The sequence below is a fragment of the Ceratotherium simum genome, chromosome 21 (genome assembly GCF_057802395.1).
Source record: "Ceratotherium simum simum isolate JZ-2026a chromosome 21, ASM5780239v1, whole genome shotgun sequence".
Lineage (NCBI taxonomy): Eukaryota > Metazoa > Chordata > Mammalia > Perissodactyla > Rhinocerotidae > Ceratotherium > Ceratotherium simum.
In genome coordinates, this window is record NC_141920.1 from 46,519,965 (window position 1) to 46,544,405 (window position 24,441).

The 24,441-nt window shown below is 39.4% G+C and overlaps 1 protein-coding gene across 9 annotated transcripts in view; it reads right to left on the reverse strand.

Moving 5' to 3' along the window:
* Positions 1-24,441, reverse strand: part of RALGAPA2 (Ral GTPase activating protein catalytic subunit alpha 2) — a 310,483-nt gene that overhangs the window by 78,379 nt on the left and 207,663 nt on the right. For 8 of the 9 annotated variants that reach the window (XM_087445685.1, XM_087445686.1, XM_087445680.1 and 5 more), the window contains one exon: positions 4,633-4,760. In XM_087445685.1, the coding sequence (XP_087301811.1) occupies positions 4,633-4,760 (128 nt within the window). Of the gene's footprint in view, positions 1-4,558; positions 4,761-24,441 lie in introns of all 9 variants that reach the window. The other variant, XM_087445687.1, reaches the window with a different exon arrangement.

Here is a 24,441-nt window from a genome sequence, read left to right on the forward strand (position 1 = left end):
AAAGCAGATGGCAGGTGAGTTGGCCCTCATTACTCAGAAGAGCAGTGGCCACAGGACGAGGCTCCACTTGACAGATTTGATTTAGCCCGCTGAGGAAGTTACCAGAAAACCCAGGAGGGATAAAGAGGCTAGGCTGAAACGTTACTGAGGGTGCTTTCCAAAAGCATTCCTACTGTGTTTGCATTTTTTTTTGATCATGTAAGACAATGGTATTTTCAGTCCTCCATGAGCCTTCATCACACAGTTCCAACTGTTTGATCATTTAGCCAAGGGTACCCCAAACAAGAACTCCTTTGATATTGATTCTAAGCTGCTCGAAAAGATGCTAAAAAGGCAAATTGATTCCAACAATGCCCCTGGTCCTCAACTTAATAAGAAATGTTGTACTTCTTGAACATTACTGAACAAACTTGATATGGAACTGCCCACATTTCTACATTTAGTTAAATATATAAAACTGAATCCCAGTTGACATTATTTTAAGGAAGTTAAGTACCACTCATTAGCTGGGGAGGGGACAGGAGAGAATAACTACTGCAAAGTAATTCCATTGGCTCTTTTCTTTATTTGTCATCAGGTTCAATGTTTGGCTATTTATAGTCAATATAAAAAAGCAAGTGCTCCCTCTCTAAAGGATTTATAGAAGGTCTAAACTAAACAATATGTCTTTTGTGCATAAAAAAGTCATTCTGATATCTAGAAAGTGAGTGACATTTGGATGAAATGAGCAGTTTGGCAATGTTTTACTTAACAATTGTAATCTAAATTTTATTAGAAATAAAATGGGGCTATAGGATGGCCCATAAAAAATGGCCTGTGTTGATAAAGAAATTTCCTTTTCTTTGTCAGCACCCACTACTATACCTCATATCTCAGGGTAACAGGTAACAGTAATTCTTTCTCAGATTTTTGCTCTCTTAAATGAACTATGTCTTCTAGGGCCATGCACACAAGCTGCTTCATTCCTTAATGGGTCTTGGTTCATTTGCCAATAAAGTTTTGCAAAGGGATATACTGTAAGGCTTTAGGAAGGGAATCAAATCTAATAAACACCCAAGAACAGAGTTCCCCAATTCATACTGGGGGTTTTGGAATGAGTTCCAGGCAGGGCTTCATTGGTGTGTGAACTGAGCAGTTGCACAGGGCCCTATACTTATAACGGGCCCTGCTTGGTTTAATGCTCTGCTGCTGCCATCTTGAAATTCTTAATAACTTAATCTTTGGTCTTGAGTTTTGCACTTGAAGTCTGATGAGACAAGGAGCATGCACATGGGCAGAGGAGACATGTACAGTATGTGGTCTGCTGGTTCCTTGCCACCTGCCCCATTCGCACACAGTCTTAGTAGTGTCCCATGAACACAGAATACTGGTGGACCCACAACGCCTGGGAGTTCAGAGAGACTCAAAGAGAGCATGTGGGAAGTGTGTTACCTCTCCAGTTGAGTCAGCAGGGTAGCTGACTACCCTGAGAGGACACACTCCATCTGAACTAGAACTTACTTTCAACACAGAGAGAAAGCAATGGTGTTCTAAGAAACATGAATAACCAAGGAATCCTATATATCCCTAGTTGTGTTACTTCCCTGTATGAGCCAACAATTTACTCTCCAAATGATGACATAGAAGGGAAGGGAAAAACAGGATGACCCACAGGTCCTTTTCTTGTCAGTCCTTCCTTACCCATCAGTAAACTAAAGGTAGAGTGTTGGTACCATATGTGAAGAGTGAAATAAAAATATCTAAGTTAGTTTTGTTCAGTATTTCCACTGTTCTGGTAAGAACAAAATATATCCACATACGAGTTATATGAACTGTGTAACTTTGGTGATTCCACATATGAGTTAAATGCTTTTATATTTGCCATACTGAACATTTTATATAATGCCATACTAAACTGGCATTGCACAATATAAAGAAGAATGGTAAAATTCATGCTAGTAAGTTTAATTTTTAATATTTCTTTACTTAAAATGACATTAAATAGCAAATAAAAAACACCATGACAAGTTGAGAGAAAAGTTGCAGAAGAATGGAAAAAGCTTTATATTTTAGCATCTTTAAAGGCACTTTTTCCTGCTTTTTGAACAAGGGTCTTTGCATTTCCATTTTGCACTAGGGCCCACAGGTTAAACCACAGGCCCTGGTTTCAGGTGTATCCAAAGTATTACTGATCTTCTCAGCCCTTGGAGGGGCTTGGGGTGGTGGCCCCTAGACTCCCTCGCAAGCTGTTGCCCTGGCAACAGGCAGCCTTGATGCTGTACTAGAACTTTCAAGGTGGGCCATGAGGTGAAAGAATTAGGGAAGCTTGGCTTTCTCGGGTATCACCCAGCAAACCATCTCTGCTGGAAGCTCACTCCTGCCTCTGTCACAGGCACGCTGATGAACTTGACCATGCATAAAATCCTAAAAAACCCAATTTCAACACTTGAGAACACTCTGAGTCCTTGTACTTGCTATGGTGCCCTCTGCCTGGAATGCTGCCCCTGCTCCCTGGGCACAGCTTCTCTCTCATCCCTCCAGTCTCAGCCTACATGCTCTCTCTACAAAGAGGCCTTTCCCTGACCCTTGCTCTATTTAGTTGTTTTACAGAACTTGGTTAGTTGTTTGCCTTCTCTATGAAGCATGCGGCAAGAACCTCATCTGTCTTGCTCCCTGTGTATTCCAAACCCCTAGCACTGGGCTCGGCAGATCGTGACTGCACAATCTGATTGTGATCGCAAAGTTTTCCCCATTGATTACATCTCTATAAAAAATTATATATAATATTTTGTTTTTTGTTTTAAACAATTTATTTGAATAGCACCAATTAAATCTTCTCAAGGTATAAGATAAAAGAAAAATACTTAAAATTTCTATAATGATCAACATAATGGGTTTTGTTACTTTCTCTTTCCTAGTTTCTATACTAAGTTGTCCTCCGAGATGTCAACTTGGCTATTTTATGAGTTATTTTAGAATACAGCATTTACTAACCACTTAGCATCAGTAGCCCTAGCTGGCATCCACATTCGTCCAATGTGATTACTTAAAAGTTTTTAAAGTTATACTGAACCCTATCCTTTGAACTTTTAAAAACACTGTTTTTCCTAAACCTGATTATTCTGATGCCATATTAATTCTTATTTGAGAAAGCAGTGTTCAACAAAATAATAAAGCATCTGTTTTGTAATGAGTTCAATAAGCGGAGAAGGTGACGTGACAAAAATCACAATGGACTTATATAAAATGGAATTTTCTTGTTTGCAAATGATTTTTCTTGCCTTGGTCCAACATACTTGACTGATGAGTGTCCAGCTATTTCTGGTTGACATGCAAATTGACAAGCCAATTGCTGAATGGGTCTTTCTCATCTCTGCCAAGAACCTCTTTTTAATAGCATGGGAAATAAAAACTCCATGCTGAAGGCTGAATCGACACCAGCCATAAGATTAAGTCTAGAGTGCTGTGGAAATCACTGCAAAGAATGCCATCTCCAAAACATGTACCACCAGCCTGGACAAAGCATGAGGGAGCACGCTGAAGGGAATAATGCAGCCCCGGCCCCCGGGGAGGGACCAGATGGGACCTAATAGCTCTTTTCTACTACTAATTTCTATGATAATTTCAAGTTGCCACATGGCATATGTATTTTTTTTTTTAATCTAAAGACAGAATATCAGTCAATGAAGTGACCAGGATTTTAATGAAAGGTATTTTTCATGAATTGTATCTATTACACATGATATTTCTCACCCACCCTCCAGCAATACATCACTTATGGTTAGGTTGGGAGAAGTATAGAGAGAGAGGTCAAACACAATGTGTTTATAATCATTATCAATACCAATTAGAAACAAAAAGACTCTAAGTTTTATTAGGTGGTCAGACGCCTTTTGCAACAATTTTATGAAGTCACCTTAATTCCTTTTTCTTATAATCAGAGATCATGCCTGGATTTAAAGATTACAGCATGCCAACTAATGTTCGAGAAAAAATTACAAAGTGAAATTTCTTCTGTTTTTAGAGAGAAGATCAGAAATCAGAGAAGGAGATATTAACAATTTGGGAACATTACAAAAGAATTTCTGGCCATTTTTTACTGAGGAGTTCAAATGCACTTTTTCCAGTGCTCCCAACCAGATGCAATTTTTCCCTCCCCTCACCTCCTAGAATACTATTTTTACTTCTCTGGTGGCCCTTGCCACATTCTTTGATTTATTAGAGTCATTTCATTTGCTGTTGGTTTCTGGTAGGCACTCTGAGTGACCCCGTCACATCTTCCTCATCATCCCACCTTATATACACAACAGAGTGTGACAAATAGGGATGGATGAAGGAGCAGACTGAACTTGGGGAAAAATACTCAAGCAGATATGAGCATCTTTTGATAGTCACAGCTTCTTAGCACAAACGTATATGACTAGATTATGAAAATAAACTCTTCCTAAGTTTGATGCAGCACAAAATTATTAATATAATATAAATTTCATACAAATGGCATGAAAATCACACTATGTTATTTTCAATACAGATTGAAAAAATTCTCTCTTTCCTCTTCAACCCAGTTGTTAATACTTACCTCTCATGGAAAACTGCCAGGACTCTGGATTCTGGGATGGTTAATAAGTTAACACATTTAAAGCAAAAAGATACAAGCTCTGGTAGAGTGGGATGAGGCACTTCACCGCCCTGCTGGCGTTGATGCACGTGGCACATATAAGGCTTGGCAGCAGCTTCCCACTCACTATGGCGCCATCAAATAGAGGCCCAAAAAACGGAACCTGTTGATTCAAAACAGAAAAACACTTAATCTTCAAAAGGCATAAAAAAGTCAAAAGGCATGAGAACAGCTGATTGATGTCTCAGGTCTGTCATGACTGCGCAGGCCGTCACCCACAGAATAAATGCTGAACTTAACAGGACACAGGTCGAAGGCTTTCAAACCAAGCAAAAGGGGATTGTTCGACAATGCTCCTCTACTGCATTCTTCAGCAAAACTTGTAATGACAAATTATCACCAGATTATTCTTTTTGTTCTTGTGTTGTCATTTACAGAAATGGCATTATTCCTCGAAGTGCCTACATTGCATGGATTAGGTACAATACACAGCTGTGCCTCACCTGCACACCGCTAGCCTTTTATCCTTTTGGAACCAGTTTTGGAATGGGCAATACTTCTGCATGGATCTCGATGCATATGAAGTCTTAAAGAGATAATGACTATCCTTGCTAACAACTATACGGTCCTACTTACAGTCCTCATTCTTGAACCTTCTTTCCCTCTGCTCCTAAGATATTGAATTATCCTCCCTTCTACCTCTTTAATAGAGACTTGACTTTCCTTCACTGGACCCACGTCTACCAAGTGGGCAACCCACAAGGTTTTGGTGCATGCCTTTTTTGGATTATTTTTCTCCCTCTCACTTCTTTTTTCAATTAGAATTTCCTCGACTCCATTCACTAATGTGGAGATTGTCAGGTCCATGAGCTCAAGGACTGGGTCTGCCTTGTAACTCTCGTATTTATTCACTCTCTCACTTGCTCATTTATTTATTCCAAAAAATATTTGTTATGTGACAGACACTGTTGTGTTCACTGAGGATACAGCAGTGAATAATATAAAAATTCCTGATTTCATTATCTTAGAATTTATTAGAGGTTTCAGAGAATAAACAGTTTAAATACATAAAATATATGATATGTTAGGTAGTAAAAGCCAGCCCCGGTGGTCTACTGGTTAAGACTCACTGCCCTGGCCCAGGTTCGTTTCCAGTCAGGAAGCCACACCGCCCATCTGTTGGTTGTCATGCTGTGGTGGCTGCACGTTGCTGTGATGCTGAAAGCTATGCCACTGGTATTTCAAATACCAGCAGGGTCACCCATGGTGAACAGGTTTCAGAGGAGCTTCCAGACTAAGACAGACTAGGAAGAAGGACCTGGCCACCCACTTCTGAAAAAAATTGACCATGAAAAACCCTATGAATAGCAGTGGAGCATTGTCTGATATGGTGCCAGAGGATGAAGGGATGGCGCAAAAAGACGGGCAGGGCTCCACTCTGCTGTACATGGGGTCACTAGGACGGCACTAACAACAACAAAGGTAGTGAAACTGCTAAGGTGAAAAATAAAGCAGGGAAAAGCAATAGGACTCTTTTTGAGGGGAGAAGTTCTCTAATTTCAGATCACATGGCCAGAGCGGGCTTCAAGGAGAAGATGACATTTCAGTAAAGACTTGACAGAAGTGAGGGAATGAATCTCAAGCTATGAGGACATCTGACGGAAGAGCATTCCGGGCAGAGGAACAGCAAATACAATGGCCCTGTGGTGCGAGTGGAATTACTATGTTTAAGTAATAGCAAGGAAGCCACAGTGGCTGGAGCTGAGTGAGCAAGACAAAGAACAGAAGGAGATAAAGTTGGACCAGTAGTAAGAGGGGCCTTGCAGGAAATTTTAAGGATTCTGGATTTCTGCTCTGAGTAAGATGAAAGCTTTCTGGAGGGTTTAGGGAAGTAGGGAATGTGATCTAAACTATATTTTAAAGGTATTATTCTGGCTTCTATCTTGGGAAAACTGCCAAGTGTAAGCATTATGGAGACCAGTTAGAGAACTACTGAATAATCCAGGCGAGGGACGATGACAGCTTGGATCAGAACGGTAGCAGAAGAAATGGGGACAGGTTGGTTTCTGGATATCGTCTGAAGGTAGAGCTGACAGGATTTGCTGAGGATTATTAATGTAGTGGGAGGAAAAAAAGAGGTGTCAAGATGATGCCATAGTTTGTTGGCAATTGGAAGGTTGGAGTCACCATTTCCTGAAATGTTGAAGACTGAGAGAGAGGGTCATTAGCTCAATTTTAGACATGCTAAGTTTGAGATGCCTATTAGATATCCAGTGGTAATGAATGGAGGCAGCAGTGGATATATCAGGCTGGAAGTCAAGGGACAGAGGCTCAGGTTGGCGATTTAAAAGAGTTAATCATTCATAAATGGTGTTTACAGCCATGAGGTTGGATGATTGAATGAGCAAGAAAAGAGGTTCAAGGACTATATGCTGTGGCCCTCCAATGTTTAGGGGTTGGAGACATGAGGAAGAATTAGCATAGAAGACTGAGAAGGAGTGACTGGAGATGGAGGAGAAAAACCTCCAATGAGCAGCAATGTACCTGTCACGTGGTTAGAATGCAAATACCTGTTGAATGAGTGAAATTAATATTTTAAATAATTTAAATTGGGCCGGCCCTGTGGCTTGGTAGTTAAGTGCGTGCGCTGCAATGCTGGTGGCCCGGGTTCGGATCCCGGGTGCGCATCGAGGCACCACTTCTCCGTCCATCCTGAGGCCGAGTCCCACATACAGCAACTAGAGGGATGTGCAGCTATGACATACAACTATCTGCTGGGGCTTTGGGGGAAAAAATAAAATAAATAAAATCTTTAAAAAAAATAAATAAATAAATAAATAATTTAAATTAATTAATGAATGTAGGTCTCCAGCCTAGGTCTTCTGACTTGTGTCAAAGACTATTTATTTGGAGAACACCTTTTCTGTGGTTGGCATTGGGGAAGGGGCTTGGGATACAATGGTAAATGAAAGAGTATCTTGCCCCACAGGAGCTGACGTAGGAAAACTATGGACTAACATCCCTCAAAAAGATTCAAAAGTCCTTCACAAATTTTTAGCAAATTAAATCCAGAAATATTTAAAAAGGACAGTGTATCTTGACCAAGAGGTATTTTCCATAAAAAACTAAGGTTGGTTTAACATTCATAAATCCATCAATGCAATTTACTACATTAACAGAATAAAGAATAAAAATCATATGACCTTCTTAATAGATACCAAAAAAGCACAGATAAAATTCAACTCTAGGGCCGGCCCCATGGCTTAGCAGTTGGGTGCTCGCGCTCCGCTGCTGGCGGCCCGGGTTCGGATCCCGGGCGCGCACCGACGCACCGCTTCTCCGGCCATGCTGAGACCGTGTCCCACATACAGCAACTAGAAGGATGTGCAGCTATGACATACAACTATCTTCTGGGGCTTTAGGGGAAAAAATAAATAAATAAAATAAAAATAAAATAAAATAAAATTCAACTCTAGGGGCCGGCCCAGTGGCACAAGCAGTTAAGTGCGAGCATTCTGCTGCGGCAGCCCGGGGTTCGGATCCCGGGCGCGCACCGATGCACCGCTTGTCAAGCCACGCTGTGGTGGTGTCCCATACAAAGTGGAGGAAGATGGGCATGGATGTTAGCCCAGGGTCAGTCTTCCTCAGCAAAAAAGAGGAGGACTGGCAGATGTTAGCTCAGGGCCGATCTTCCTCAAATAAAAAAAAAATTCAACTCTAAATCAAGATAAAAAAAAATTCCCAGCGAACTAGGAATAGAAGGGAATTTCCTCAATTTGATGAAATCTTAGAGGAATAAAATTATGGCAACATAATTAATGGTGAAATATTAAATGTTTTCTACCTAAGATGTAAAAAGGCAAGGATGTCTATGCTCACCTCTTCTATTCAACATTTTTGAAGGTCTTAGTCATTAAGATAAAGAAAAATAAGAGAAAGAAAGGAAGAAAAAATAAAGGAGCATAAAGATTAAAAAGTAGTAAAGTTATTCTTATTCACAGATAACATTATTATGTACATGAAAAATCCAAAGGAATTTAACTAGAACTAGTAAGTGAATTTTGAAAGGTTATCATAAGATACAATATACCCTATACCCTCCAAATCACTTATATTTCTGAACCTTAGCAACCAATAATCGAAAAATGACATTTAAAAATACTGTTCATAATAGCATCAAAAACATAAAACACTTAGAAATAAAGCATGCAAGACACCCATACTTAAAACTACTAAACAGTGCTGAGATAAATTAAAGACAACCTAAATAAATGGAAAGATGTACAATGTTCATGGATTGGAAGTTTCCATATTGTTAAGATGTCAGGTCTTCTGAAATAGAGCTATAGATTCAGCACAAGACAAATAAAAATTCTAGCAAGCTGTTGATTTATAGATATGGCCAAGTTGATTCTAAATTTATATGGAAATGAAAAGACATAAGTTAGCCAAGACAATAATAAGTTTTATATTACCTGATTCCAAAGCATACTACAAAACTGTAATAATTAATATATCATAATATTGGCACCAAGATTGTCAAATATATCAATAGAATAGAATATAGAGTCCAAGAATAGAGCTGCACATATACGGTAATTGATTTGCAATAAAGGCAGCACATCAATTCTATGGGAAAAGAAAAGTCTGTTTCAATAAAGACACTGAAACACCTGGATAGCCATATTGAAAAGTAAACCTTGACCTCTACCTCACATCACACAAAAATTGAGATGAATTATAGATCGAAATATTAAAGATAAAACCACAAAGGCTCTAGAAAAAAACATGTGAGAAAATCTTCACAACCTTGGGTTAGGCAAGGATTTCTTAGGGTACAAAAGGCACCAATCATCAAAGAAAAAAATAAATTCGACTTAGTAAAAATTTAAAAAATTCTGCTTATCATGAAAGTGGAAAGGCAAGTCACACATATTTACCAAACTGGACATACCCTAAATGTCCATCAAAAGGAGAATGAATCAAAAATTTGTGGTTTATTCACCCATAGAATATTCCATAGTAATGAAATGAACAAACCACAACTACATGTAACATCATGGGAATGACCCAAGTATAATGCTGAGTGAAAGAAACAGACACAAAGAAGTTCATATTATATAATTCCATTCATAGAAACTTCAAAAATAGGTAAAACTAATCAGTGGCCACCTTTTTGGGGAATTAGTGATTGGGAGGGGGCATAAGGGAGATTTCTAGGGGCTGGCAATATCCTATGTTTAGATATGGGTAGTATTAAATTGTTTGCTTTGAAAACATTTCACCAAGCTGTACACTTAAAATTTGTCCCCTTTTCTTTATTAATGTTATATTTCAAAGAAAGTATTTTTTTTTTTTTTTTTGGTGAGGAAGATAGGCCCTGAGCTAACACCTGCCAATCCTCTTTTTGCTGACGAAGACTGGCCGTGGGCTAACATCCATGCCCATCTTCCTCCACTTCATATGGGACGCCGCCACAGCATGGCTTGCCAAGCGGTGCATCGGTGTGCGCCCAGGATCCAAACCGGCGAACCTCAGGCCGCTGCAGCGGAGTGCATGCACCCAACCACTTGCGCCACCAGGCCAGCCCCGAAGAAAGTATTTTTTAAAAAACAAGCAAGAAGATTTGAACACAACAAACTCATTCTAATGGATACGTGTAAAATACTTCACCTAACAATAGCAAAAGACATTCTTTTCAAGCATGCCTAGAATATTTTTTTAAAACTGACCGTATTATCAGCCAAGGGTTCACAAATACAGCCTGTAGGACCTAATTCTAGCCTGGTGCCTTTTTTCTATGGCCTGCAAGCTAAGAATGGTTTTTATGTTTTTAAATGGTTGAAAAAAATTTATTTTGTTACATGTGATAATCATACAAAGCTCAAAATCAATCCAAAAATAAAGTTTTACTGGAACATGGCCACACTCCTTCACTTACACATTGCCTATGCCTGCTTTCGCACAGCAATGGCAGAGCTGAGTAGGAGTGACAGACACTGTGTGGGCCACAAAGCCTAAAATATTTACTCCCTGGTCCTTCACAGAAAAAGTTTGCTGAGCCCTGTTCTAGGTCATAAAGCAAGTCTCAAAAAAAAAAAAAGGGATTGAAATCATACAATCCATATTCTGTGCCCAAAGAGTGATTAAGTTAAAAATCCACAACAAAACGATAACTAGCACAACTCTCTATGTTTAGAAATTAAGAAACATTCTTCTAAATAACTCAGGGGTCAACAAAAATATTGAATGGAAAATTTAAAATATGTTAAGCTAAATAATAATGAAAATAGTAGATACTATAACTTATATGTTGAAGCAATACTTAGAGGGAATGTGTGGGAATGCTTATAATTGAAAAGAATAGAAGCTTCCACTTAATGAGATAGGCATCCATCTCAAGAAGTACTGAAAAACCAAAAGAATAAAATAAACTCAAAGAAAGTAGAAGGGAAGAAATAATAAAGACAAAAGTAGGCACTGACAGATAGAAAGAAACACATAATAGAGAGAGTAAGCAAGATCTAAGTTGGTTCTTTGAAAAGAATCCAATACGACTAACTGATAGATCTTTGGCAAGATGGATCAAGAAAAGAAGAAAGCACCAATAAATAAAATTAGGAGTAAACGAGGGACACAACTCTAGATGCTTAGAAAATATGTATAGCTTTATGCCTGTAGATTCGAAAATGTAGACGAAATGGCCAAATTCCCAGTAAAATACAGCTTAGCAAATATAGACACAAGATGATACATAAAAACTATAATTCTATAAGCTTTAAAGTAATGGAATCACAGTGTAAAAAGCTATTTTAATGGGAAAAGCCATTCCAGATAGCTTTATAGGCAAATTCTACAAAACCTTCAAGGAACAAATAATTATTATTTTAGAGAAACTTCCAGTGTCTAGGAAAGGAGAAAACAAACCCACTGATTTTATTAGGCTTGTCTAATCTTAATAACAAAATCAGGGGCCAATCTCACTCACAAACATACATGCAAAAATCTCAGCAAAATATTAGCAAACTAATTCAATAACATGCAAAAATAATGAAACGTCATGACCAAGCTAGATATATTCCAGTAATACATGTGCAGGTTTTCATTAAAAATCAATCTTTACACTAAACCACATTAGTAGATTAAATGAGAAAAGTCAGATGATCACCTTAACAGATGTTTAAAAAACTGTTTCGTAAAATTCAAAATCCGTTTATGAGAAAAAAATTCTTAGCAATCTTGGAATTAAACGGAACTGTTAAAGAATATCTACCAAACCCCACAGCAACCGCTAAACCTAAGGGTAATACACTGAAAGCTTTCCATGTGAGACCGTGAAGGAGAGATCAATGTCCCTTAGATCACATCTATCAACATTTGCACTGGAGATCCTTGCCAATACAGTAATGCAAGAAATAGAAACAGAAGATTACGAAGTAGAAAGGAAGAAGCAAAACTGTTATTTATTTCAGATGACATGATTATATTCACAGAATCTCTAAAAGAATCTACAGAAAATGGTCAGACTTAATAAGAGGGTTTATCATGATCAATGGATACAGAATAAACTAACAAAAATCCTACTGCATTTCTATCCATTAGCAAAAATTGGTTAGAAAATGACATGAAGAGATAGTATTTACAACAGCATAAAAACACGAAGTCCATAGGAATAGATTTAACAAAGAAAGTACACAGAAAGTTTTAAAACTTTATTGAGAGACGTTAAAGTAGTCTAAAAAGTAGAATAGTCTAAATAACTGGAATGATGTATCTGTTGATGGACTAGAAGACTCGATATTGTTGTCATTTCCCTTCCCAGATTGATCTATGGATTCAATGCAATGTACTGTGCATCTTGATGAGCTGATTCTAAAATGTACATGGACATCAAAGAGGCCAAGAAAAGCTAAGACATTCTTGAGGAAGAACAGGAGAGGGACTTGCCCTGTCTTACAGCAAGATATATCACGAGCTGTAGTAAGACAGTGTGACAGAGGCACACTGGACCAGTGGAGCTGAATGGAGGAGCACAGGCATAGCCTCCTGCATGTATGATGATTGCTGAAAACTAATTTCTGGTGGCTAACTGGGATATACTACCTCGTGAGGTGGGGATATTGACCTAAAAGACATGGTATGTCCTCAGAACCAGGGAGCAATGCATGGTGGCATTTCTTCTATAACCAGAATACTCAAGTCTAGGTGTAGGGGAAAAGGTAGTGCCTCTCACTTTACTCCTCCTGACTCACGTGCAATTTTTCTTCTGTTCCTACTGTGCTTGTCTTTGACATTCAAGGGAGCAGCACTCCTACCACAAGACACAATGGTTCCCCTCAACTGGAAGTGGAAACTGCCACTGGCTACCATGCTCCCCAGACCACTGGACACCAAGGCAGTAAAGGAGGCTCTGGGGTGGACTGGGTAAGGGGCCCTGCCCAGGGGAATAGTGCTGCTGCTACACAATGGAGACGGGGAAAAGAGATTCTCCTGGGGTACCCCATCCTGCTCCCATGCTCAATGGTAAATTTAATGGAAGACTACATCAAGTATTAGTCCTAATTAGAATATTAACTCAACATTTCATCTCTATTGAGCATGTATATTCATAAACAACTAAAGTTTTTGAATGATTTGTAACTGCCCTCCATGATGGATGATGACCAAAGCCTGATTAATAAGATTTTCCAAGACTGTTGACAAACTAGATTTCCTCACAGCTCCACGTTGGGAGATGCATGTGGAGCCCCTATCATGTGCTCCTAGACTAAAAGAAGTATAGCTGTGAGAGGAAGCACAAACCTAGAAAGTGCAGACCAAGTTCTTTTCTCCTTACCAGGCCCAGGTCCTGGTCAAGACACTTTCACACCCAGGTTCTCTTGGCCAGATATCGTGAAAGCAGAGAAAGCTTTCTGTTCTTTTTCTTTTTTTTTTTTCTTTTTCTTTTTTGCAGAGAAGTGATGACACTGAAGTTCATGCTGTAATATTGCTTAGTGTGCCAGCACAAGGATGCATCCATTTGTTGGAGCAAGGACAAAGGAGAATCCTTGGGACACAGACAGTGATCTGAAATCTCCATTTTATTTGTAGGAATTAATCTTTCAAGGACTCAGTTGAGACATCTTGATCTTCCAAAGCAGGGTAATGAACAATTGAGCTCTGTTCAAGTTCTTCATGGATAACCTCCAGCTTCTGGAATAGGAACATTGCTATGTATGGGCCTATTGAGATCAAGACCATGCTGAAAACTATAAATGCGGAGTATGGGTGGCCTGACTTACCCAGTTTGGTCAGTTATATATCCCTTTTTAAAAACTAGAGTCATGCATTCATAACAAAGAGATGGCCATGAATTTGTGCTTTTTGGCACTGCCTTTATCATGAAAGAGGTGGGTGACTTAATGCAAAAGTCTAGGATTTGAGTTTCTGTTGGACTCCACACACATGCCTGTAAAGTGTACACAAGATGTGTACACAGAACCACACAGGTATAAACAGCCCGTCATTAACAAGTATCTGCATACAGGTATGAAAACTAACACCTTTCTACTATTAAAGAGATTGAGAACACTGGGATTCGAATTCTGGACCTGATTTGGCTGCCCAGAAACCAAGTCCCCTTGGATAAATTACTATACTTGCACCAACTACACATGTATTTGGAACCCAGAAGCAGTGTGCAGCCCTACTGCACTTAAACTGGCTGAAAGATTCAAGTGTTACATTAATCCCTAAAGTGTGTTGCACAGACACAAAAATAGACACAAGAAGAGGCAAGGTCCTAAAAAGAGGCAATGTAGAAAAGTCATATACTTTTGACATAAAGGTGAAAACCTTTAAGAGAAATGTAAGGTATGCTTCTGAGAAAGAGAATGTTTATTTCTATATATTTTTATCCCTATATATTGTAGAAATATGTTCTTAAAATATTAGAAGATAATTTTGGGGGAAAATGGATAATGAGAGGATTCTAAAATTTTGCCTGAAAATTCCGAAGAGTACATAGAATCTTTCGAGGTCAAAAGGGGCAGAGATTTCAGATTTCATCTGTTTAATAGTTATTTATTTGCCTGCTTTGATCAAAGTCCTAATGAGGGCTGTAGAGAAATACAGACATAAATAAGTCAGGGCTCTCATCCATAGCAGTTTGCAGGGGATATAAAAATACGTATTTAAGAACGCAAAAAACGAAAAGGAAAAAAAAAAGCTTTAGGGCAGGTACAGATATAATGTTCTAAAGCCACAGAGAGTCGTCTTCTAGTTGAGAGAAGCCACAGAGGCTTCATTTTGGAGGTGGTCATGACTGTGGGTGTTGGCAGGGACATGTGGTAGAGAGGAGGAGCACTCCAGGCGAATGATACAGAATAGGAATGAAAGGGTGAGGCGTCACTGGCTCTCTTTGTAAGGCAGTGTCCCCACAATGTATTCCAGGAGGTGCTAATATAGCTGAGCATTAGTTGGCGTTATATGAAAACACCTGCCTAGAGTTAATGATTAAAGCATTACAGATAAATAAAGAGAAAGACTGGACAGAACAAGACAATGGGCTGCACACAGCTGCTGTGGGACTTCCTACAGCAAAGTGGGGAAGTCAGAGGCAGGGCCACTAAAGGAAGCAAGGCAGGAGGGGAGGCTTAGACTATGGACTTGAGAAGATTGGAAAGCTCTGGAATAGGTACCTTGGGAAATGCATGGAGCATCAACATCAATGAGAGATTAATGAAAAGACTAAGAACAGCCATGGGAACCCAGCTGATGATGCTGGACTCCACGAATGCCCAGCAGAAATAACAGCTCTTTTTCACGACTCTGCACTGCTCTATTTGCCGACCCCCAGCCTATCCACCCACTTAATGTCCTGGTAATCCAAATGAAAGCAACACAGAACACCAGGTAAACTTTTCACCTTTCACTCACTAAACAGAAAAGCCAAGAGGAAAGCACACTCATTAAGTCTGTGTATGTCACCGGGAGATAAGATCTAGTGGGTGGTGAGAACTGTGGAGGCTGCAGACATAACTTTGAGATGGTCTTTGCAAATTAGCTAATCAGGAATCAAAATGCTCAAGTCAGGGAGGGAAGAGTGCATGTTTTTATACTTGGAGGGAAATATCATAATACAAATCATGGGTGTAAAGAAAGGTCCTGTGAGGTTAACAGTAAGTGCAATAATGATCACAATCTCTATAAATGGATCAATGTCAATGATAAGGAAGAGTGCAATTGTGAGTTAGAAAATAATTTTAGGTTAAGAGGTCAATAAGGAAGAAACTTTGAAGACAAGAGCATCTACACAAATGGGAGAATGGGCATGTGGGGAGTTGCCGGAGGTTGAGCAGGCCAGGGCTGGCTTTCCAAGTAATGGCCTGGCCAAGGACACTCCTTCAGAGAAGCTCGGCTCCTGTTTCTCCAAAGCCCAAACTACCTTGTCAATAAGGGTTCAGGACCATCCATCAGGACTCAATCCATGCAAGACCTACTGAGCCTCATATTGAGGAGCAGGTCTTCACATCTGCCAACAAAAAAGCTCTGAGGCACGAGGGAGAGAGCAGCCCCACAACCAGAGAAAGCACACGCTTTGATCACTCTGAGTCCTGCCTATAAAGTTAGGAGAACAGAACTTCTTGGGGGGCATTTCTTTAAACCCGCAAACAAGACAATTTCCCACATTTCTGACCAGATCCCCTAAGTAAATCTAAAATAATCAACAAGTTAAAAAGAACAATGAGCATCAAGCGCCAGACTGGAAATAATGAAGGGTCAAAATGAGAGGCCCAAAAGGAAAGAAGTCATTTCTGGGTGTGGTTATTCACAGGACTGTATGCTCCAGGGACGCTGGGTACACAGACACAGGGCCCTCTTAGGGGCATCTGTGCATAAATAAGGTCAGAACAGATGACCTTTAAGGGCCCTTCTACCTCTGTGATCTAGGATTCCAGGACCTGCTACAGGTTCCCGTTCTGCGAAGTTCACAATCCTACACTATGGACTTATGAACTGTGAGGGTAAGTTTGGATCCACGTATTTATGTCTGAAATGTCAAAGTGGGTGGCAGATAAACAGGTTAAAAAATTGCAGTGAAGTACAATAACTTTCCTACTGGAAAACAATACCAGTTATATTATTTGCCAGAAAGACTGAGGAGTCAATGGACTGAAAATTTTATAAAAAGTAAAATGTGTTAAATTCAAAGCACCTCTCATGTGCTCTGTGGTTCAGGGTGGGATGTGGAAAGGGGAAGGCATGGCACTGTCCTCCAGGAACTCCACAAGGGTATCAGCAGGGCGGTGCTCTCTGAGGAGGGGCTAGCCAGGAAATGGCTTATTGGGCTCGGGTAAGTTTCTTGAAAGATGAGTGAAAACAGATTTACAGTCTATTTTGCAGAGCCTGGGCTAGACACAGAAATAGAATTTCCAAATAGTGAGAAAGTCCCCTTAGGGAACAATTATGGCATCTCTATGAATGTTTTTTAAGGTAGGCTGATCACTTAATTGGGCCTATAAGTGATTCTCCTTTGATGCCTTTGGAGTCTATGATTCTTAGTAACTGGAGATGAAAGTAACATACATAATTAATCGATCTATTTTTGGATTAATTAAGAGGTTACAGTAAGACAGAATAACAAATGAATCATAGAACAAGGAGCTAAAAAGCCCAAGAATATTTGATTTTGATGATGAGCCCAATGGCTGTGGCAACAGTTATGACTGTTATTGATGCTGGGCCAGGTTCTGAGCTCAGTGCTCAATGTAGAGTGTGTAATTTTCACAACAATCCCAGGAGGCTGACACTTTATCCCTATTTTATAGAGAAAAATATGAAGGTTAGCCCGGCCAACTGCCTTTCTAAGCTCTTCAAGGTCAGGACTCAGGCCCAGACTCCTCACCATGGCCTCGGAGGCTCTGTATGACCTGTCCTGCCTTCCTCAGCTCCTCTAGCCCTCCTCTTTGCTCCCCAGACTCTGGCCACAGCAGGTAGGTGTCTTTCTTTCTTCAAACTCTTAAAGCTTACGCTCTCTGCAAGGACTTTGCCCTCACTGTCCTCTCTGCTCAGTGCTTGCTGAGGGCTGTCTCTCCTGCTCCATTCAGGATCAGGAGAAATGTCACCTCCTTGGGGAGCTTTCTCTGCCCACCTATAATGCCCCTCTTTATCCCGGACAATTTTCCTTGCTCTGAAGTTGGAGTTGTCTGGTATCTCTAGCTTTCTATTGATTAGTGGCAGCATGGTATATCTTTCTCCATCCCTTTACTTTTGATTTGTATATTTATACTTAAAGTGCGTTTTGTGTAGACAACATATAAGATGGGTCTTGTTTTTCTATCCACTCTGACAGTCTCTATCTTTTAATTGGTGTATTTAACTGGTGTATTTAGACCACTGACATGTAAAGTGATTATTGATATAGTTAGATTAATATCTACCATATGTGTTACTGTATTTCATTTGTTGCTCTTGTTTGTTTCTTACTCTTTTTCTGCCTTCTCTGATTTTAACTGAGCATTTTATATGGTTCTATTTTTTTCTCTTCTCTTAGCATATCAATTATATCTTTTTCTTTTTTTACTTTTTTTTCATGGTTGCCTTTGAGTTTAACATATACATTTATAACTAATCTAAATCCTCTTTCAAATAACACTATACCACTTCACAGGTAGTGCAAGTACCTTATAACAGAGCATTCCCAATTCTTCCTTCCCATTCTTTTAACTCTGCTGTCATTCATTACTCATGCATAAGCTACAATCACTGACTACATTGTTGCTATTATTATTTGGAACAAATTGTTATCTGGTAGATCAATTAAGAATAAGAAAAAAAAAGATTTCATTTTACCTTCATTTCTTACTTCTCTAAAGGTCTTCCTTTTTTAAGTAGATCTGTGTTTCTGATTCATATCATTTTCCTTCTTTTTGATAAATTTATTTTAACATATCTTGCAAGGCAGGTCTACTGGCCACAAATTTCCTAATTTTTGTTTGTCTAAGAAAGTATTTCTTCTTTCACTTTTGAAGGATACAGAATTCTAGGTTGGTGGTTTTTTTTTTTTTTTCTTTCAATACTTTAAATATTTTACTCCACTTGCTTCTTGCCTCCATGATTTCTGAAGAGAAGTCCAATGTAATACTTATCCTTGCTCCTCTATAGCTGTTATTTTTTTCTGGCTTCTTTCAAGATTGTTTTTTATTTTTGGTAGTGTCTTAGTCTGCTTGGGCTGCTATAACAAAGTACCATAGACTGAGTGGCTTAAAAGAAATTCATTTCTCACAGTTCTGGAGGCTGGGAAGTCTAAGATCAAAATGTCGGGATTTGGTATCTGGTGAGAGCCTGCTTCCTAGATGGCTGTCTTCTCTCTGTGTCCTCACATGGCAGAAGGGGTAAGGGAGCTCTCCAGGCCTCTTTTATAAAAGCACTAATCCCATTCCTGAGGGCCCCACCTTCATGACCTAATCACCTCCTCACCTCCCAAAGGACCTACCTCCAAATACCATCACACTGGGGGTTAGGTTTCAAAATATGAATTCTGAAGGGACAGAAACATTCAGTCTATAACATGCAGTTTGAATATGGTATGTTTAGGTAGATGTTTTGGTATTTATCTTACTTGGTGTTCTCTGTGCTTCCTGGATCTGTGGTTTCATATCTGTCACTAATTTGGAAAATTTTCATATATTAAAATATATATTATATAAAAATATTTAAATGATCATTTCAAATATTTCAGAAGTTCCTTTCTCTTTCTTTTCCTTCTGATATTCCCATTAGGTGTATAATACACCTTTTGTAATTGTCCCACAGGTCTTAAATGCTCTGTTCAGGTTTTTTCATCCTTTTTTCCCTTTGCATTTCAGTTTCAAGGTTTCTATTGACATATCGGCAAGCTCATAGTTCCTTTCCTTGGCTGTCCAGTTTATTGATGAGCCCATTACAGGCATTCTTCATTTCTGTTACAGTATTTTTGATATCTAGCATTTCCTTTTAATTCTTTCTTGGAGCTTGTATCTCTCTGCTTACATTAGTCATCTCTTCTTGCATGTTGTCCACTTTTTCTATTAGAGCCCTTAGCATATTAATCATAGTTATTGTAAGTTCTTGCTCTGATAATTCCAAAATCTCTGCCAAAGGCTAAAATTCCCTTGGAGTGCCCTTGTTTTTGTCTCCTCTGTTGTCTTTGGGCTTCCCTAGAGACTTCTGAAATAAGGTCTTAGACATGCAGTTCTTTCAGGTGTACCCCCTGTTACTATACAAAAGCCCTATTGATGTAGTGGCTTACCTTAGTATGGGGGAGAAGTATTCTAAAGACCTATGATTAGGTCTCAGTCTTTTAATGAGCCTGTGTCCCTGGGCTGTGACCTTCACAAGTGCTTCTTGGTTTTGTCTTTTGGTTCCCTCCCTTAGTGAGACAGCAAGGCTAGAGGGCACTCGAGTTGGCTATTTCCCTTCGCCCAGGTTTGCCAGGTGCTGGTAAAACCCCAGTAGGTAAGGTTCCGGTAAAATAGTTTCTCTTGAGGGCAAGCCTTGTTAAGAAGAACAGAATGCTCTGGGTGTATTTCAAAATGGCTATTTTTCCCTCCCTCTGCTGAAGCATGAGGGGTTTTTCTCCTCCAATCTTCACTGTGAGAACCCAGTAGGGCTCCTCGAGGGAAAACTCATACAAGTGTGGGAGTCTCCCTAAGACCAGGCCTCTCTTGACTCTAACTCTCAAACTTCTGTACACTGAGCCTCTAGCAATCAGTCAGTTGCAGCTGACATTTTCCTGCCCTGGTAATGGTTCCCCCAGAGGCTTCTGCTCCTGGGTTTCTGCTTGGCAAGCTGTGATTCCCTGTGTCGGCCTGTCTGTCTCTCCAATTTCTGAGGCAGTGGTTTGCCCTGTGACTTCAGTTCTCTGAGGGATCAAAGAAGACTTGTTGATTTTCAGTTTGTTCAGCTTTTTTCTTGTGAGGATGGGAGTGATGACTTCTAAACTCCCTAAATGCTGGACTGGAAACCAGAACTTCCCCTAACAGAATTAAAGCAGCTTCCTTCCTGCCCATCCTATCACTCTGTTTTACTTTCTTTATAACATCTCCTACTACCTGAAAGTCTGAAGTTCAACCATTTACTTACTTATCTGTTGGCTGTCTGCCTTACTAAAATTTAGATTCCAGGAGCACAAGACCCCTAGCCCTTGATATAGTGCCTGGCATGAAGCAGCCTCAATAGCTATATGTTGCCTGAATGACTGCGTGAAGGCCTCTATCTCCAGAGGCTCTGACTGCTGGACATTAACCAAACCTGTTGTCCCTCTTCACATTTCTAGAACAAGATCTGTTGTGATCATCTGTCTTTTGCTTCACGGAGATGCCTGAAAGACCAGGGTGAAAGGGTGATGGAGTAGTCCTGGGGTCCTGAGCAGGCTTCTGCTGCCACACCTCTTTTTATGTTGGGTGAGTTTGAGAAAAGGGTTCCACAGTTAAAACACAGAGATGTAAAAACTGTAAATGTTGGCTAAAGCTATTTTGAGATCAGCACCTACAGCACAGAGGAAGCTTTCAGACCTGAGGAAACTCAAATGGGAGCAAAGAAGGATGGGATTGTTAGTTCTACTAGTGATGACAAATAATGAGTGCTTCCCCATTATGATAATACTTGGGGGGAGGGGGAATGGGCATCATAATTCCAAAGCGGAAAATCAAGGATCTACTCATAGTCTAAAATCATTCAGTGTTGCTTAGTCCAGGCAACAATGACAACAAACAAACAAATAAGAAAATAAGAAAGAAGAACTCTTTCCTTCTATTTTAGCAACACTACACTTTAAAAAGTTTATTTAAAATACATTCCTTAAAAAAATAAGTGCACTTCCTCCTATGACTTAGACTAAAAGCAGTCCAGTAATCGGTGAGATGGAGTGATGATGAAAGTATTAATGAAGAAAACTAAACAACAAAAAACCCAACAACAACAAACTAACGAATTTCAAGTATAGCACAGAAAATACATCTCTAAGGATAAATTCTCTAATTCTGGGGCCAGGGGCCTTGTTTCCTTCTCACAGAGGAGTTCTGTGCTCCTGACACCCTGGTCTCCCTTGTCCGGCTTCGGCTGACGGCGTGCACAACTGTGTGCCGGAACTTAGGAAGCACGTGCCGAAGGGTCAGGAGAACGTGCCCTGTCTCTTAGGCCAGGAGGACCTTCCTGCTGAGGTAGCTCAGAGGCAGAAGATGAAAACTGTCTCATTTTCTGAAACAAAGTGGGCTCTACTATTTGCTACTCAGTGTACATTACCAGAGCCAGTGGCTGGCTCTGGCTGGCCAAAGGAGGGAGGATAAGGCAAGGAGAGGAAGATGTTCATATCAAAGACCAACTAAATCAATTGAGAAGGAATTTTCAATAGCCAAATTGTTGTGAAAGATAAAACAGGAGCTAGGAGTTAATAATAGGCCATAGATTTTTTCCATCTGTATTGAGGCTTATTTTATAAATAAATATTCTTTATTATTCTTTGGCAACTGCTTGCGGATGACTCAGTCTTTCAAAAATTGGACAAAAGGAATAATATAAATCCCTTGTATCCAGGGAATTCCTCTAATGAGGAGTGACAATGAAATAGAGAAGAAATTTGGTTTTGATATAAAATCTGCAAATGACAGCTGCCTTTTCACAAAGTTATCAATATCATTCCTTTACTAAAAAATACCAATAATAAAAATGCTATCAAAACAACATATTGCAGTAATCCATTTAATAAAGTATTTTAGTAAACTCTGATTATTCAATATCTTCAATTATCTTTTCAAAATAAATGATTCTTTACATATTCAAAAGTTAACTTACTTTCCCTGATAATTTCCCAGAGTATTTTAAAGTGTATGACTTAATCTTAAAAAGGTTATTTGGCTGGGGCTGAGATAAATATTTAAGAAAATTGCACATTTGAAATAAAAAGAAAACAATTTACATAACCATATTGCAGTCAAGCCCACTCACTATATAATGAAGCCACACTAGTAAAAGATTTCCTTTCAAACACAGGTGCCAATACTGGCTCCTCTCGACCTCACATGTGCAAATGCTCTTATGACTTCTGGTGCATCAGCCTTAACCAGCATTTCTGGGCACCTGCTTCAGGCAGAGGTCCTGGACTAGCCGTCATCCTGAAGAGGGACATAGGCACACACACACACACTCACAATGGCTGCTGAGTCTGTAAGGGAGCCAGACATTACCTCAACAGCAGCCTGGTGAGCAGGGACAGCTTAGAGAAAGGATGAACATCTAGGAACATGAGAATCCAGCAAGGGCCTATTGACTTAAAGGGGCACTTAGAATCCCTGAAAGGACTGTAGAGATACCTTGGTCCCCAACCTGAATGTTACAGCTGAGGAAGCTAAGGTCCAAAGAAATTGAAAGACCTGCCCAAGATACCCATCCACTTGTAGCAGCATAGGAACTGGAACTTTGGGGTCCCGTCTTCCATCCTATTACCCTTTCCTGCCTATACTTCTCAGAAATGATTGAATCATCATCCATTTTTCTCCCATGCCCATATCTACCAGGGTCAAGTAAGTAGAGTTTGGAGGACATTAACATGTATTTCATTTACAAAATTGGAACTCTGGTTGAGGCAACAAGGAAGACCCTTCACCAAAGCTTCCTCTTGTCTTAACTGCTCCTGGTCAAGGCTGCTTGAGGACATCTACCCTTTGGTCAGACAGTTATCAGCCAGTCACTAATGTGCCTAGAGATAAACATGACAAAAACATTAAAACTTACCTTCACAAATTCATAAAAGCAAACGTTCTGAACACCAACATTACTTTCAGTTACTGAGAGAAGGAAAGCAACCCGGGTACTCACTGCAATATAGAGGCTTTATGAATCACTTTTCTGCAGAATAAATTGGGCCTTTTAACAAACCCTTTAAATCACTCACATTCTGCTGTATATGTAAGTCTTCCCTGACTACTGACTTAGTAATAAAAGTAGGAAAAAACAGAAGTCTGACAATAGCACATTTCTTTTCCATGACAAAAGACTATTGTGTCAATATTTATGGAGATAGACTTATTTTAAAAGTAATTTAACAATAAAATCATGTTGCTAAGCACACTGATTTTTTATTTATTTAAAAAAGTTCAATAAAAAGTTTGAAAAGTGAGCAGACCTTCTGAGATGCAAGGATTTTATGCGCTCACACAGCACACCCACACTTCAACATACCATTTTGCAACTGCTGTGTATTATTAACAGGAGGCGGATTCTGCCAGGCACATAATTTGTATATTTAAGGGAGGTGTATGGAACGAAAAAGCGAAATATGTTAAATTTCAAAGGACTTGGAAGCAATGCTGCCTGTGAGCTTGTATTACAAATAGCCCTACATTATTACATACGCTATTAATGAGGCTGAGTGAATGAAAGTACAATTTGAATATGCATGACTCTATCCAATGAGCAGGACTTTTGTGTACTGATGAGTTTTTTTTTCCTCCTAAAAAAGGATTAAAATTATTCTTAGAGAAGTATGGCTGCCCAGAGACCAGTAAAATAAATGTACTTAGACCACCGAGTCACACTATATTCAGATGAAATATACAGGTGCTAAAACAATGACTTTGACTTTACCTACAATTTTTGAAACTTGTACATATCCCGTCCTCCCAAAAGGAATATTCTTCAACTTAAAGCAGCTGCGTCATTACAATTTCTAAGCAAAAATAGTGATTTTGGTGGCGATCCCTAAAAGTAGGCAAGGTTAAATAAACCTTTTAAGTATAAAGCCTTCACTTGCATAGTAAGGAGCACTAGTTAAAAGACTGGGGAATGGGTAAATTATGGCACCAAATGGCTGAGAATTAATCTCT